Consider the following 17471-nt stretch of genomic DNA (forward strand, 5'->3'; position numbering starts at 1 on the left):
GTGTGAAATAAAGCAGGTATCATAAAGAGCTTATTGCATGGAAACATTATCACACTAGACTACTTGCTCAGCTCCAGATGTAATTTTAAAAATAGTTCCCCTTAGTGTGGTTACTTGTGATACTCTGAAGAAAGTTTTTGCACTGCAAAACCTTTTAAAGGAACCATTAAGCCTAATAAAGTGGTAGATTGAGTCACATGAGTAATTTTAAATGCATTGCTTTTTAAATGTGTGCCAGTTGTTTTGGTATGTTTGCAACTAATCCACTAAATCTTCTGTCACTCAGTTTTTGAGTTTCTGGAGACGTTATGGCTTAGCTGTAAAGTACAACTGGAGTATATTTGAGCTACTGAATCACTTCTTCAAATACCTCAGCAGTGATAAAGTATACAAAAGGGAATTTCATGAGTGTAGTTTAATTTCAGAGGGACTATAAATATCTACCAAATGTCTGTTTTTTCTAAAAGTCATTGCTCGTGCTGTGGTAATTATTAAACCTGTACATGAAGTCTCAGTCCATATTTATTGATTTAATAGCTGTGATATGTCCTAAAGCCAAAGAGTAAAATTCTTGTAGAAAGGGCGGGTATGTCAGAAAGAACCACGGAGGCAGTTCGGGAGACTATGCTAAAATTTTTCCCTCAATTAAATGCAAAGACTTGAGCAATAGAAGGAGCAGTCTTAACTGTTGCATGTGTATCTGGCTTTTATCATTTTAAAAACTCAAAGCTGTCCCAGTATTTTTCTCTTGTTGTGCCAGTTAATGTCGGCAGTCGTACAAAGTACCTTAACTTGGATCAAAGGGCTCCCGATCTTAGGGCACAAACCCAGCTGTAGAAGTGAGAAACTTGACTTAGAAGACATGAATTACATAGCTCTTTCTATTTTAATAACAAATCTTATCCAAAAGAAGTCCTGCATGGATTATGGAAAGGAGGTTGCACTTCATCTGGATCATGTGTCACGTATTTGTGTTTATTAATGCCTGTTACAGATGTTAAAATGTACTTTTCCTAACTTGTAAATAGTTGGCCTTCTGCATTTCTGAGGAAAGAGGTGTGTCTGCTTTATATTGTTAAATATTCTGCTTATTTGTGTTCTGCAAATTTGTCTAGTTTGAGACTGAAGAGCAAAATGGAATAGAAAATACTTTCATGACAGTTTTTTTTTTTTGTTTGGAATGTTTATAGGAGAGACTCTTGGAGAATTTTTTTTTTTTTTTTCCCCTAGAATTAGGTTCAGAATTTGTAGTTGTTCCTCCAGTTATAGTGTGGAGTGGTCTTTGGGGATACTTTTTTTAAGATCAATTAAAAAATTCTTGCTAGGAATAAACTGAATGGAAACAGACAATTATCTCTATGTATAAATACAATCCTAAAAATTTTTAAAGCATGAGACATGTTTTAGTACCTTTCATGAAATAGGAAATACTAATGAGATTTAGTTTGCTCAAATGTTACAACAGAGTAGCAGTAAATCATAGTGAAATGTATGATATTGACAGTTCTATGAATCATCAATAGTAACACTTAACTCATTGCTCTAAAATACTGTTGGAAAGATAGAATTAAGTGTTCATATGTAGGACTTGTTTCATCATACCGAAGATAAATTTAGTCAACTAAAAGTATGAGCTCCATAGCATGAAATGAGTTCTGTGTCACATTTAATGAACTGATAATTATTCTGTGATTTTTATAGTTTGTATAGTAAACAGCAAATTTCTGTGATAGAGGTTTTCATCCCTGAAAATAAACTGCTTACTGGAAGATTTTCCATTGCGCTGTTGGTCACGGTCAAAGCAATGTTTGTGTTTGTAGTACAGATTCAAAGGAAAAAGTAGTTTTAAAGGGACCTGTGCAGGTCATTTTGTCTTCCCTGCTCAAAGCAAAGTGAACTTCAAAGTCGTGTTGGTTTGTGCAAGGCCCTGTCTGGTTCAGCTGGATTTTCACATACCATAAAATTTACTGTGACATTGATGTAATTCACATGTATTCCTGAGACACTAATTTAACGGAAGAACCGAAACTGAGCATTAAAATGATCACTATAGCATTTAAACTCCTGATTTCACAAGCATAATCCTAGTTGTAAAATTTGGTAACAATTGTAGTAGCTGTAATAGATTCAATGAAAAGCAAGAAGAAAATTTTGTAAGATGTAAATTTAATTTCAACCATTTTAATTTTCAAAATATTCCATTTATCATACCGCGTAAATTGTGTGCAAGACCTGCTTGGCATTCAAAGAATGAAGCTGGAGGACAGTGATTTGATTGATTTTTCTTCCCTTTTTTCTTTTTTTCCTCTTCCCCTCTGCCTAGCGAGAATTAAACAAAAACCTTTTGTTATGACTGAACACTGCCTTTACTGATTTTTGGAGATATACTGAGAAACCTGAAGAAGTACTGTATTTAAGTCAGGCACCTAGAAAAAAGGATGCTTCTGATTCTTATTTTTATGTGAAATTATAAATATTTATATATTCTGCTACCTGTTCCAAATTCTTCAAAGCAAAAAGTGTAAATGCCTATGGACCTTTGTCCAATCCGTGATTTTCAAGGAAATTATCCTAAATTATTATGTTGCCATATGTGAAATTAGCTGCTGTACAGTTCATTAAAAGACTGGAAGCAAGACCTCTTAGCATGACTGGTTATAAACCAGGAGCACCAGAAGATTGCCAGAGAGAACATTGCATGGATATTTATTGAACAATAGCATCCATATGACTGTCCAACTGTTCCTTCATAAATGGCAGTTCGTGAGGACAAGGGCTGTGGTCCTTGTCAAGGTCCTTGTCAAAGATGCTGCCTCGTTCAGGCTTGGCTTCGCTCTGCAGAAGCATAGAAGAGAGGAGATTGCCGAAACTGCTGAAGAGCGTGCTGTAACTAAGGTAGCTGGTCTTGTTTACTCGTATAGTCAGAGAAAGGATAAATCTACTTAGTGTTTTCTAGTTGGGTTATTCTTTCTGTTTACGTTTTGTTTAATCTTCCATGGTAAATCACTTTTGAAAATGCATTTGTCAGAATTACTGTTTTCAGAAGAAGAGGAGCATATTTAGGTACAGTTACTAAATTATAATTTAATAATTAAAATTATAATGTATGTATGCAGTGGCTAATATTTATTTTATGGTTTTTCTTTCATAAGGAAAAATTTCTTTCAGTGCCCTGCAACAGTAGATATAGTACGGAATTATGTTTGAGTCTCGTTTTCACATCAAGCAGGCTTTTATCTTCTCATTTTGAGTAGTTAGGGTAAATTCTCAGTCTACCTGCAAAAGCAGTCTCAATGACTTTGAACAGGAAAGAGTTGAACACAGCTTTGCAGCCTTGGACGAAAAGAATATCTATCCCTAATATAAGACCAAATTCCAGAATATATTTTACTATGTTTTTAATTGTGAGGAGGAGTTACTCAATTGGAAGTAACAGAGCTTTTTACATTCTGGCTGCATATAGCCTTGTAGTGGTTCTGTATTCTTGAGGCCTAACCTCATGGGCAGACTCATTTTAACTTAACTTGGAGATTCTTCTTGGTAATGTTTATATGTTCACTATCACAATCCCTAGCTTGCAGATGAAGCTCCCTCAGTGCTTGATAAAGGTAATAATTTAATAAAATGTCCAGACACACCAAATATCTCCACTTGTAAGATATTAAGCAAGGCCAGCATCCTTCTGAGTAACCATATTCTCCACATTTGCTTAATTTAATTGGAGCTACGGGTGTTGAATGTTTTGTATCTTTGTTTTTCCTATTATGCTTATGTATTGTATAAGCATTCACCTAGTAGGTAATACATATACTTAGAATTAATTTTTTTTTTTTGTTTACATGGGAAATGCAAATAGTTCTTGTTCAGAGAAACATACTCTGAAAAATTTCAAAGCAGAAGACAGATGGTTGATGGGGAGGAGGAAGGTGCATGTCATGCTCTTCTACTTACAGAGAGTCTGGCTTAGGACTGGGAGTATGAGACACTGCTAAATAGGATTAGTGATTGTTGCAGAAGGAAACTCCACTCACTTGACAGCGAGCACCACATGATCTGAAGAAAATATGGTCAGAACATGGTCAGACCCTGCTGTGCTGTTTTGTATTTTGGTTTAATTGAATTATCAGTGATACCCGTCGTAGCACCTGTCGTAGCCATTCTTGTTCAGTGGATGACTCTTTGCTTCCTCCTCTTAAGTATGCAGTAGTCCAGACAATGCTGCAGAGGTCTGTTCTGCACACATCTGAAAAGGCTGATTAAAGTCTTGTACCTGGCCTTCCATTCCTTACTGGGCTCGTTAGTAAGGTGCTCATGGTATTTACATGATATTCATCTAGACTGTGTGGTCTGGATTCAGGGCAAGGCTTGACTTGGAAAGAGTACTTCTGCTGCTGACAAAAAAATTCTTAGCACTGGCACATGGAGGACAGATGGTTCTGAAATCTTCTTCAGTAGACAGCAAAATTAAACACAAAGAATGGCTACTCTGTCTGAGGAAAGTGAAATTAAGCCAGGACGCTTTCTGGAAAAAACTATGAAGCCTGGTAAGAAGTGCAAAGGTCAGTCAGAATTAGCTCTCACTGTGGTCCTGGTAGCACATTACCATCTAAAGAACGTTGTTGTGATGGGGATTCAGCACACAGGTGGTGTTTGTGTCCGTGCTAGTTTTGAATGACCATGTAAAATCCTGCCCCAGCATTGGTAAGTTCAGCTCATGATTGAAAAGCTCCTGGAGCTGCACCTGAGCCGTCTGGCAGTATCCCACAGTTTAACAGTTGAACGTGCTTCACAGCCTGGCTGGAATTTGCATGTAATCCCACTGGGGCAGTTTGGTCCATGGCCTTGGATTACATCCAAATTCCTTGCTGAAGTTCCCCCCCAGATAACGTGTTCCAGAAGTTAGGGCTGGCTGAGACACTATTGCCAGTTGTTCAGGAGCTGTTAAACGTCCTGCTCCTTCCTTTACCTTCCTGTTCGTATTATACCAGTGATGTATCTACCTGGTCGTGAAGTTGCGAGGTTAAAAAAGAGTCCATCTTTCAAGAATGTAATCTGAGTCAAAAACGTTAGACCTGACCTAGTCTGTTAGACATGTCCTGTTGCTCTGCAGGTAGCCTCAAAATATAGATAGAGACTGTCTTTCCCACAATACCATAAGAAACTTTTGGGTTTGTTTTTGTTTTGTTGTTTGTTTTTTTTTTTTTTTTTCCCCAGTTCCATCTCTGGGTTCCTCTGGGATCTGGGCTTTGTACTGCTATTGCTATGAAGCCTAGGTGACAGGGATGAGACTGCCTGATGTGTGTGCAAAAAGATGGCTTGGGGCTGTGTGGAGATTTTTGATAGGAAATGCTGGAATCAGGAATGGTTTTGAGTTGGGATCCTGTATGTGGAAATAGAGAGATGAGACCGGCTGGGCCAGGAACAAGGGACTGAATATTTTAAATACTGAAAACTAGCTGGAGGTTGCAGAAAAGATGGAAAGACAGGTCTGAGCTGCATGGCAATGCCAGAGTACTGCAGGCAATCTTAATTCTGTGTTTGCAGCCTCTTGAATGATGGGGTGGGAGAAGGGCTGTACACATCGTAATATTCCAGTGTAATATTTTATGTGAATTTTTATCTTTCATGTCAAATCACGTAATAGTTTGGGCTTTAAAGGACATGCATAGTCTTTCTCCTTGTCAGGAATAGCAGAGTTTTCTTATCATGGAGGAATTTTTTATGTATAGTCTGGCAAAAACAGAGGTTTCCTGTGGTCAGTCATAAGCTGTGAAGCAGACTGCATGACACTGGGCCATCACAGACTGCAAGTGTAACCACAATTGTATGCTCTCAAAATACATATAAAATATTACCTTCTCTTTTTTTTCAAATGGAAATGAAATATATTTCCTCCATGGGAAGAGAGAAGACCACATGCAGGAGAAGTTTACCATGCATTACAGTGCTTTTTTTGGAAGGTGATTCAGTGCTGTGGGAATTAAGGTTTTAGAACTAAATAAAATAATTTAGAAGAATGAAAGACGCCTAATTATATGATTGACAGTATTTCCTGCATAAGCATAGATTAGTATGAGAGGCAAAAAAAGGAAAAGAGCATCTATGTTGTTTGCGTAGTTCATGGAAGAAGTTTCAGTATTTTTCCGCAGAGTTGCAGACAGAATTTGCTGGGCCAGGAAGTTAAAAATCTTGTTTCTGAAATTTAAGTTTATGATTCTTGTCTACAAGGGTAATGTATCTTAGAGAATCTTTTTGTAGAGGATAAGCAGTGCTCACTTCAGCATTCAACTCTATTATCTTTTCTATTTGAAATATCAATATCTGTTACTCTTTTTTTTTTTTTTGATTTTTACTGAATGGGGTATCTTGCTTACATAAAAGCAATCAGAAGCTCTCCTGGTCTGCATTAGCATATAATATTTGTATATGCTTTATTCATTTCCTTTCAAAAGTTTAGAGCAGTGGAATTTGCATAATAGATAATATGATAATTGCTAAGGCAGAAGTTTCATTATGGGTAGAAAACTAGGATACGTTTCAAGGCTTTTGGAAATAACTACAGTTCCTTTCACCTTCAGTTTCAGATGGCAGCAACATGATTGGAACTGAAGAGAACAGTTTTGACCGCAGCTATGTAAAAAAGAAATTGGAACATGGACTTTCACGAATATGGCAGGTATGGTGTTTTTTTTGTTTTGTTTAAGTGATTCATTTTGATCTAAATATATCAAAACCATGGAAATATAATTTCCATGGCTCAGTTACTACTTGGTCACTATGCTTACAAACTCTTAAGATATCAAAATATAGTAACATGACTTTCAACCTGATTCCACTTCTCCCAACCTATGTGCTGCCCACAATCTATTTTCTTCTCATATGCTTTTTTCTGTTAGCACAATCATACTGCTTTATGTTTCTGATATAACCACAGCTATGGAGAACCTGAAGTCTTGTGAACCTGGCTGGTTTCACAGTATTGCTGATCTGATTGCTAGATAAGTTTGAAAAAGCTGTAAACCTTTCACATGGCTGAATTGTAATCCGGAGCTCTTTTTGCAGTGATAGTAAAGCATCTAGGTTTGGCCTTGTGTTATAGAGTGTTGAAGAAGCTGGTTATAATATTATTTTAGAAAGCCAATGAGAAATCATTCGAGTTACAGAAAATGGAGTTCTACTATAAATCTCAAAAATAAGTTATAAGTGCAAACAAACCAAAAAGTGCTGATGACCAAGGCATCTGAGCCTTCGCCTTTTTGTCTTTAGCCTATTAAGTATACAAAAACTTCTTTGTGTTTTGTAGGATGTTCAACTGAAAGTGAAAACATATCTTCTGGGAACAGATTTGTCTAACTTCAAATATGACGACTTCATATTTGTACTTGATGTTATCAGCAGGTATACTGATGTGGTCACAAGACCACTTAATACATGTGCACAAACTTGAACTCTGATAAGACAGCACAGTTCATTAAGGCTGATATTTACATTCTGATGCCAACTTTGTTCGTATCTGCTGATAGTTTGAAGAGCGCTTCTTTATGCGGGCGTTTATGAGGATGTACTTGGGAGAGGTAGCATAAATTGCTTTGCTGCTCAAGTGGTGCTTAAGTGCAATATGATTTCAGTATTGTCAACCTTTAAGATTTCAGATGTGCAGATCCGACAATTTAGATGTTTCTAAAAGCTTTTAAAGGGACTCTCAGTCAAGAGCAGTAAAACACTGTGGTACTGCTAAGCTGTGCAGTATTATATCCTTCTGTTTTGGTAATAAAATGATGCGTTCAGATTGTGGGCTGTTCAGCTTGCCCTGTGTAATGGGATCTCAAAAAGACATTTATTTTGCTTATGGCTCTTTGTCTCTATATGTATGGGATGTTATGATAGGATTTGGAGGGAAATGAGACATGGACTTCTGTAGAATGAGTGAAGTGTTTGCAACCTAACGTTGCTGCTCTGCTTTTGTGGAGATACATGTACTCTCATGGTAATGGTTGAGGCTTGTAATTCAAGTTGGAACAGCACTATTAATAAATCAATAAATGCTTCTAAACTTTATTTTATTGTTATAGGCTGATGCAAGTTGGAGAAGAATTTTGTGGCAGTAAATCTGAAGTTTTGCAAGAATCTATCAGAAAACAAAGTGTTAACTATTTCAAAACATACCACAGGTAAGACTACTATACGTACAGTGGATGAATCTAATGACAGTTATTTTTGTTGAGTTTAACTTTAAATGCTTTCCAAAGGAATTCCACTGCATAATTTTCCTGTATTAGGGTTGACAGATGGTGGAATATGTTTCATGATGAGAATAGGGCTCTGAACCCTTAAGAAGGTGAGAGGGTGAAGAAGCCTTTGCTTCAGCTGTGGTTGCAAAAAACTCTAGTTCTGCAGCAGGCAAGCCAGATAAAGGTGACAAACTTTTTGTGTAGAATTTCAGTAGTTTTTCCAGGCTGCCTCTTAAGCTGTATCCTGGAATCCTGGGGATGAATGTCTCTGAAGTCCATGCTAATGAGCAAAATTGTTACTTCTTTTTCTATGCCATTACTTAAAAAAGGTGATCATGTGAGGCTATGAAATGTTTTTTTCAATATGCAATTTTATCTTATATCAAATTAGATGTTTAGAACTGAATCCATCCTTTTGAGTCATGTTTTCATAGTTTTTTCATTGACAGTATCTAATTATGTTTCAGTCAAGTCTACTGTCATATCTGAGACCAGTCATATATGCTATCACGTGCAGGCAGCCTCTGGCCTCAGAAGTGATATATGGCTATGATAGCTTCAAGACTTGTTTATCTGTTTGTTTTAATTGTCTTCATTTCTCATATGTTTTGGTTTGGATGGTTGACAACTCTTTCATTCTAGTTACCTAGCATTTATCTTCTTTCTGGGTGTAAAAAGCTAGGAAGATATGAGAAGAAATGCAGTATTTCTTGCTCTAAGAATCTCTTACTTTCCCAGTCTTTTTTTAGCCTGGAGAAGAGGAGGCTGAGGGGAGACCTGATTACGGCATACAAATACTTGAGAAGGGATGGTGGGGAGGTGGGGGAAGGGCTCTTTACATTAGTGATGGGTGATAGAACAAGAGGAAATGGGTATAAGCTTAGTCAGGGCAGATTCAGGTTGGATGTTAGGAAGTATTTCTTCTCTGAAAGGGTTGTCAGCCACTGGAATAGGCTGCCCAGGGAGGTGGTTGAGTCCCCATCCCTGGATGTGTTTAAGAATAGGGTGGATGATCTACTTAGGGATATGGTTTAATGGGGATTAGGGACAGTTGGACTCGATGATCTCTAAGGTCTTTTCCAACCTAGAAATCTATGAATCTATGAATCTTGATCTGTTGTCCTCTGTTGTACGGGAGTTGTCATACAACTAATACATTCAAACCATTTGGTCTGAGATTTTCTGCCTAAAATCCATGAAGTATGAAAATTACGGCAGGAGAACATGAGACAATGTCTAAATTCAGAAGATGAGAATGCGGTTTGGAATTTCTTCCAGCTTTGGTAGTTTGTAGCTAGGATTTCTTTCTGGACATTTAATGAAGACCTCAGTTCAGTTGTCTGAAAAGCTTGAACCTTAATCACATGGGCATGTCTTGTCAGGAGATGAGTAGATTAACATGCCATGCCACCTGAACCTTAAACTGAATTTTGTGGACTAATTTGGAAACTAAGCTTGCAGCTGTAAGCTCAGAAGAGCTGTTTTGGTCTACCTAACCGTCTTTTACTACACTGACTTACCACAAAATACCTTATTTGGTTAAGTAAATATAATTTTGACCATTATGGTTTTGCTTATGTTTAAAGGACCTATGTAACAGCTTAGAGAATCAGAGACTAATTTTCTGAATTATATTTGAGTAAAATAAAGGTTAAGGAACATTGATGGAATATGTATAGAAATAATAATTTTTTTGAAATAATTTGTGGTTTTTATTAAGGTAGTGTTTATTGTAATTCTTGTGAAAATAAAAGGAAGTACTTATTGATATGACTCAAATTATGAGTCATATGAACCTTTTAGTACTTTTTACATGTTTTTGCTGTGTGGATATTTTGAAGATTAATTGACTGATGTTTCTATCCTCAGAAGGAAAAATATAAAAAACTCAGTCTCTCAGCTATATCCCTCAGTTTGATTTATATAAAAGCTTTAAACATCTTGCCTTTTCAGATCAAGCTAATGTGGCTTTCACTTCCCTTGTGTATTTAATTGGCGGGGGGGGGCGGGGGAAGAGCTAGTGCTTTTAAGGATTCATTAGTACATAAAAGCTATATAGAACTGAAATGCTCAGAGTCCAGTAGTCAGTCTTTGGTATATGTGGCCTCCTGGGAAGTGTGGTGTTTTAGAGAACTGCCAACATACAGAAAGCGTTCAAAGGAACTGGTCATGTCATTCGAAAAGCGTAGAAAAACAGTGTAATACTAGAGCATGCATGAAGCCTTTTTTGGGTAAAAGTTGATTATTTTGAAAAATTAGAATGGACTTTTGGCAGAGAACATCAGTAAGGCAATTTATGGAAGGCAGTTTTGTTCTGATATGTTTGTAAATAGGTGTGTCCGATCACTAAAGCTTTTCAGAGAACGAATGCATCAGACCTTCCATGTGTGCCACTTTCTAGGCCCGTATGCTGGTGAAAATGAAGAGCATTTGTTCAAGTACTTTGTCAGTGCCTTGATTTCAGCTTTGAAATAACACAAGAATTGGTGCTGTGTGGCTTTTAAATGTTTGCTTTTTTGACTTTCTCCTTAATTTTCCTCTCAAATAATTTTGGTCTGTAACGCTGATTTTCACAACATCTCTATCTGTTGTTTCTGTTGGCTTTACTGCAAGAAGATCTGCAAGATAAAGGTACTCAGTGCCTCGAAAATAGCACTTGAAGTCTATTTGCTTTTAACTGGTGAATTTAAATAGACACAGCAAACTGTAATCATAATTCGATACATTGCTCATCTCCTTGAGGCAGGAAAATTTTAATTGTAGTGGGGATTATACTTTGTTATTGAAATAATGGTATTTCTAGAGTGGTTTACTGCCTAATTAGAAACTTGGTGCATAATTTACCAACTGCTACTTGTTAAGCAAAATACTATACCATATATTAAGAAGAAAAGATACTCAATGTGATCTCAGTAAGCACTCGTTGCTGGCTTTTCCTATATAGGTTCCTGCTTATGTGGCAAAAAGATTTTCTTTATTAAAGTTATTTCTGCTTATGGCTGAACTGAGGCTTTTCTAATGATTAAGAACATAACAGAAACAATGAAGAGATATAATGGTTGGATTACATTTCCCTAATAATTTTTCTGTATTAGTACCATGATAAAGTTGAGCTATGAAGAAAAATATAGCTTAGGAGATGAATAGCCATTTAACATTTTGTTCTCTGAAAAGTTGGAATGTCTGTAGAACATTAGTTCTTTCCGCTTCCCTTTACTACTGTCATGGGTTAGGCCGCTCCGGCAACCAAACCCCACACAGTCGTTCACTCACCCTCCCCCAGCCCCAGGGATGAGGGAGAGAATTAAAGGATAAACAGGAAACCCGTGGGTTGAGATAAAAACAATTTAATACAGATGATTTAATACACAGGGTAGATGCTCACCACCCCCTCTTATGCGAAGCCCGTCTCATCCCGAAGCTGCAATCCCAGACGAACGCGAAGCCCCGAAATAGAGAGGGGGAGAGAGAGAGTACTCCGAGAGTGGGAGTACTGGAAGAGAGAGGAAAAAAGGCAATAGAGCAAAAGCGCAGAAGCGGCGAAAGAGCCAAAGCACAAAAAGCCCTTCTTCCCGGCTGTCCCTCACTTTTATACTGGGCATGACGCTGCATGATATGGAATACTAACTGGCCAGTTTGGCCCTCAATCTTAAGTTCAACCACAAATCGCAAGGGGAATCGTGTCCCCCTTGTCCCGGCTATGCTCTCCCCTTATCCCGCTGTGCTTCTGCACTCCGGCCAGAACACGGCACACTGAAAAGTCCTTGGAATTTCACTTCCAACTACAAACATCAGCTTGCTATCAACATTCTTCTCAGAGCGAGCCTCTGAGTAAAATCAAAACACGAAGCTCTTCTAGCTGCTAAAAAGAAGAGCTAACTCTGTCCCAGCTAAAACCAGGACAACTACCTGTTTGCTTCAATGTGTTGGAAAGAAGTATCTGTCTTGTGTGGGCTGACAGAAGCTGTTGTGCTGCTAGTAGAGTGTTTGCGTATGTTTTATTGCTCTCTACATAGAGGAAGAAAAGTCCGGTATTACTGCATTATCATAGATGTTCCTTTATATTTTCTAATGGTTTTAAAAAAAAAATTTATTTCCAAGTTTGAGATTGACGTTCTTTGAGAATTTCTCCAGAGGTGTTGTAAAGCATACACTGTTAGTAGCCACAACTTTTAGGTGGTCTGTCAGTTGAAAGAACGAGTTAAGCATCTGTTTTAAAGTGTGACTTTGTATACAGTTTTTGAAAGTGTTTTTCACTGCATAAGTTAAATAATTGTTTTCTTTCTGATTTGCTGCCAGTTAAGAATATTAATTTGTTATATTTCAGAACCCGTCTTGAAGAATTAAGAATGTTTTTGGAGAATGAGACCTGGGAACTTTGTCCTGTTAAATCAAGCTTTAGTATTCTGCAGCTTCATGTACGTTCTACGAATAACACATACAAATGTATTAATACTTTAATAGCTAAGAGTCCAGGTGTTGTAAGTAGTAAGATCCATTAACTATTGTGCAAATGTTTTTAATGGCTGCTAAAATGCCTTAAATTTCACTTCATGATAGTGGAAACTTATGATTCAAACACTTTTAAACCAGTAGTGTTCTTATTTCAGGCAGGTAGAGGTTTACAGAAGATACCAGAGTTGTAAGCATAATGTTAACCTTTATTTTTCATGTTTTAATGTGCTATTAATATGTCAATTTTCCATTTCTAAATTATTTATCTGAGAGTAAGACGCTGGAAGATGAGTACCTAAAAGTAGTCACTAGCTTGTACCAATTTTGGCGTCTGTTTCTGGAAACATAGGTCATACTGGCTCATTTGGAAAGGAAAAAGAAAAGTTAATTCTTTTACGGTAAAGTCCAACTGAATTCAAGTAATTGGTGTGCTCACCTGCTGTTGTAAAGTAATTTTTGGGAAGCTTAGCACTTGGTGGGTGAATTTCACCTGTTTCACCAAATGAAACATGGGTGCCTATGATTTAAGCTAATCACTAAAGTGCAAAAATGGATATACCTGTGCAATCTCGAGCAAAAGATAATTTTGTAGCCTCTGTAGAGTTAACTGTGAAAGTAAGCAAGAGGTTACTGGGGCAGAAATAGCAGGGAGGAAAAAGGATGGAAGACTCACAGTAGCATCCAGTAGCAGTAGAAATAATATTTTTAGTAGAGAAATGGGATTATAAATCCATATATACTACTCAAGGGACTGGAACAGCAGAAAATGGCACAAAGGAAATGATTCATTTAAACAAACAAATCTAACATTGTAGTCCTTTTAATTGCATACGTTTTGATCTTTAAACCTTTAGATAAATGATAATGTACATTTTGCCATTTATGAGTATCAATAGCTAGAGTTCAAAAGATAAAAATGATATGTCAGCTGAGATAAGTAAAGATTTTTAGAAAAGTCTAAAATCATAGCTTGTGTGCCCTACTCAGTCCCTATATTTGCAAAAGTCTCTGTCTCACCCAGTCGTCAGAAACTTCATGTGTAATGAGTTTGAAAGTAATAAAGTCTGAAAAGAACTTTTTAAAATTAAAATATTAAGAAATAAATTTCAGCTTTAGTAAATTGCTCAGTAACTTGTGTAAAGAAAACTTCGTTTTTGGGTAGAGTTTTGATCTTGTTATATCTCCTAATTTCTGTGAAATAAAAAACCCACTTAGTTTTCACCTAGTTTTAGGCAGCAAATACTTTAAGAATGCAGGAGATGTATTGCATGTTGTAGCCAAAAACTGCTAAAATTAAAAAGATGAGCAGTATAAGATTTCCAATTTCAAGGTTAACCTAAGCCTGCATGAAAAGCATGTTTAAATAAACAGTAAGCTTTGGCTAAAAGTTTTCATATCAGGTTAATTGTGCACAAGTTTGTTATGCTCTGTTTTTATGGAACTAGAGTCATAATAATACTGAAACTGTCTTGTTGGTGATTAAAATTGTGCTTTATTTCTATTAATAGGAATTTAAGTTCATGGAGCAGTCACGTTCCCCATCTGTGTCACCTAGTAAGCAGCCTGCTTCAGCAATTTCAACGACAGTAACGTTATTTGAGCAGTACTGTAATGGAGGAAACCCATTTGAAATTCAGGCCGACAGCAAAGATGATGAGACAGAAGACGTGTTAGCTTCCAATGGGGTATGGAGTGTTTCAGGGGAGAAAAAAAAAAAAAAAAAAGGAAAAGCAAATCTTACTCTCAGTAAACAATGATTTATTTTGTGTATCAATGATGGCAAAATGTCTTAGTACAAGGATCAGTTGACTGCAGTACTGTGCAAAATCTCAAGCAGCTTTACTCCTCTAATTAGCAAGGTTGCTTTGCTCTTAACACTGCCAGGAAGCCAGGCATCCTCTTTAAAGTTCAGGTTGTTTTGCAGTGGCTCAGTACTTTTTTCCACTGAATTCAAGCATTCCTGAAGGCTAGCAAAACATGTTCCACTTAAATTAGTATTTTTCCAGGAGTTTAAGTTAGCTTTCTTTGTGGAAGTAATTTTGTCATTTTAGGACTGGATTCTGGCTTCTTGGGAAAGAATCATTGTGGGTTGCTCCTTCTGTTGTATTCACACCTGTGTGATTTGCTATGGTTATCTGTTGTCTGTTAGGCAATTTTTAGTTGTAATTTAAATGCTCAGGACACTCGCTTTGCAGTGGGATCTACTATAAAACTGAAGAATAACTGTGTATTTTTTTTCAGAATTCTGTCCAAATCTAGCCGTGGTCAAATATGGTTTACTTTAAAACTTTGTTCCATTCTCTTAAACGCTATATTAGCGTATTTTTGTTAAAGCTTTTACTTTTGTTTATCCCTTTGATGAATAATGTTTTCTTGGGCTTTTTGATGTGATAAGGTTGAGTTTAGCTTTTTCTTTAAGGTTAGTAATCCAGCTTGTAACACTAATGGCCTTCTGTTTTTCAGCTTCATCTTTCTTGCTTTCCCTGTGGAACTTCAGTTGCAAAGCAGCTTGATCTGTATCTCACACACCTGAGTGTGGTGCTGCAGTGTCTGTCCTCCTATGGACGATGCTGCAGTCTCTTTCCTACTGTGTCACTTGAAGAGAAAACATAGTCAGTTTGCATAAAGTATTTTTGCATTGTGCTTAAAGGAAAGTGCTGGAGAGCCAGTTTCCTGGTGGCAGTTCTTCCCCTCTCAAGTAATATAGCAGAACATAGCTCCTGCCTTTTCATATCAGTAAACTGAGAAGAGTTGCATGGTTATCACTGTTAGACTTACACGTAGACTCGAAATGAGTGTGCTAAGTAAAGATGAATGCGCCGCAGGGCATGCTGAAAACTGCAGAATTCCATGGTACTTTGTTGAAACCCACTCTGAATCAAAGCTTTTGGGGAATCTGGGCAGCCATTTGATGGATATTTGCTAAAATGATTCTTAGTGAAGTCAGGATTAATGATGATACCAATAGTACTTTTGAGGTTTTCAGAATGAAAGCTGCCTTTACCAAAGAGTTTGATTCAGATCTTTTGTATAAGTTTGGGAGTAATTTTGGTTTTTAAAAGATTTTTCTGAAGAAAAAGGACTAAAAAATTAACTTAGCTTTGGGATTTTTGTGTTGGTTGTTGTTTTTTTTTTTTTCCCCAAACCAATTTTCTTCTGAAGGTTTGTCTCTGTAACAAATGTATAGAGCCATTATGATCTGCACTGTGAGTGCAGAAATACATCTGAAATATTGCAGGATATTTTTTGCCGCCATTTGCATGGAGAATAATTAGGAAGATGTGAAATTATTTTCCAAATATGATATTAACTGGAGCTACTGAGACTGGATAATGTCTCAAGAACAAAAAAGAATAATTGTTGGAATGTGATTGCAATTTCCCCTGATTCTAGGTTGCTGCTAGCGAATGAATGCGTACGCTATCCCCATATTTTTGTGCAGTGACTTGTAAGTAGAATACTTACACTTGTAGAAGGCTAGAATCGTCTTAACTGTCGATATGTTGAGGAATTTTTCTTTGTATCTGCACACTTTTATGAGATATGAAAACTTTACACACAATGTAGAACAGAGCGACTTCATTCTTTCCAGTTTTAACATTTTACCCTTCAGAATCTGTTTCTCCTAGCTCAATGACATCGACTTCTTCTACATTAAGGTTTTGCTTCTATAATAATGAAATCTTTTGATGAAAAAAATAGGTAGCAAACGCTGATGCACATGTTGGAGATACTGTTTTGTTGGCTTTTGCCAGGCTGAAGCATCATACTGCTGTCAAGCAGACTGCGATCAGTAATACCTTCTTCTGTCTTCAGTTATGTGGGTTTTTTTCCCCCTTTTCTCCAATGATGAACCTATTCAGGGAAGTAATAGAGCTGAAAAGCAGAAAAAAAAACTTTGGCTTTCCGTACAAATACAGTGTTTGAAATACAAGCTCTGCATGCAGTGATAGTTACACAGGAATTGTCATGTTATGCGAGACCAGTGGAGGTTCTCTTACAGTAGTTTCAACAAGGGTAAGTGTCGGGTCCTGCATTTGGGTCACGACAACCTCATGCAGCACTACAGGCCTGGGGAAGCGTGGCTGGAAAGCTGCCCGGTGGACAAGGACCTGGGGCTGTCAGTCAACAGCTGACTGCATATGAGCCAGCAGTGTGCCCAGGTGACCAAGAAGGCCAATAGCATCCTGGCACTGGTGAGACTACACTTTGAATACTGTGTTCAGTTTTGGGCCCCGCACTACATGAAAGACATTGAGGTGCTAAAATGTCTCTTCTCCCAAGTAGCATGCAATAGGACAAGAGGAAATGGCCTCAAGTTGCACCAGGGTAGGTTTAGATTGGATATTAGGAAAAATTTCTTCACTGAAAGGGTTGTCAAGTATTGGAACAGGCTGCCCAGGGACGTGGTGGAGCACCATCCCTGGATGTATATAAAAGACTTGTAGATGTGGTGCTTAGGGACATGGTTTAGTGGCGAACTTGGCAATGTTACGTTAACGGTTGGACTTGATGATCTTAAAGGTCTTTTTCAACCTAAATGACTCTGTGATCCTATACTGCTTCTGGTAGTGGTTAGCACAGACACTGCAGTCGGGCAGGTCTTACTGGGACGCTGTAACCTGCATGAGTTACAAAACATGAATGTGTGGGATGGTTTTCCTTTGTTCCTGAATTCTGAGAGAAAGGCAAAGAAACCACCTCCACCCAGAACCATGTCCTTTGTTACAACAGAGTGATATCGTTATCCAGGATGTTATCTGTTGTCTTTATTGCCTTATTACC

At 37.3% G+C, this 17471-nt stretch overlaps 1 protein-coding gene across 2 annotated transcripts in view; it reads left to right on the forward strand.

Moving 5' to 3' along the window:
• VPS50 (VPS50 subunit of EARP/GARPII complex) overlaps positions 1-17471 on the forward strand; it is a 92909-nt gene that overhangs the window by 40409 nt on the left and 35029 nt on the right. For both annotated transcript variants that reach the window (XM_086614543.1, XM_086614544.1), the window contains exons 14-18: positions 6579-6676; positions 7304-7398; positions 8073-8171; positions 12559-12649; positions 14195-14371. In XM_086614543.1, the coding sequence (XP_086470669.1) occupies positions 6579-6676; positions 7304-7398; positions 8073-8171; positions 12559-12649; positions 14195-14371 (560 nt within the window). The remainder of the gene's footprint in view (positions 1-6578; positions 6677-7303; positions 7399-8072; positions 8172-12558; positions 12650-14194; positions 14372-17471) is intronic.

Source organism: Tauraco erythrolophus, chromosome 7, assembly GCF_009769465.1.
Source record: "Tauraco erythrolophus isolate bTauEry1 chromosome 7, bTauEry1.pri, whole genome shotgun sequence".
NCBI lineage: Eukaryota > Metazoa > Chordata > Aves > Musophagiformes > Musophagidae > Tauraco > Tauraco erythrolophus.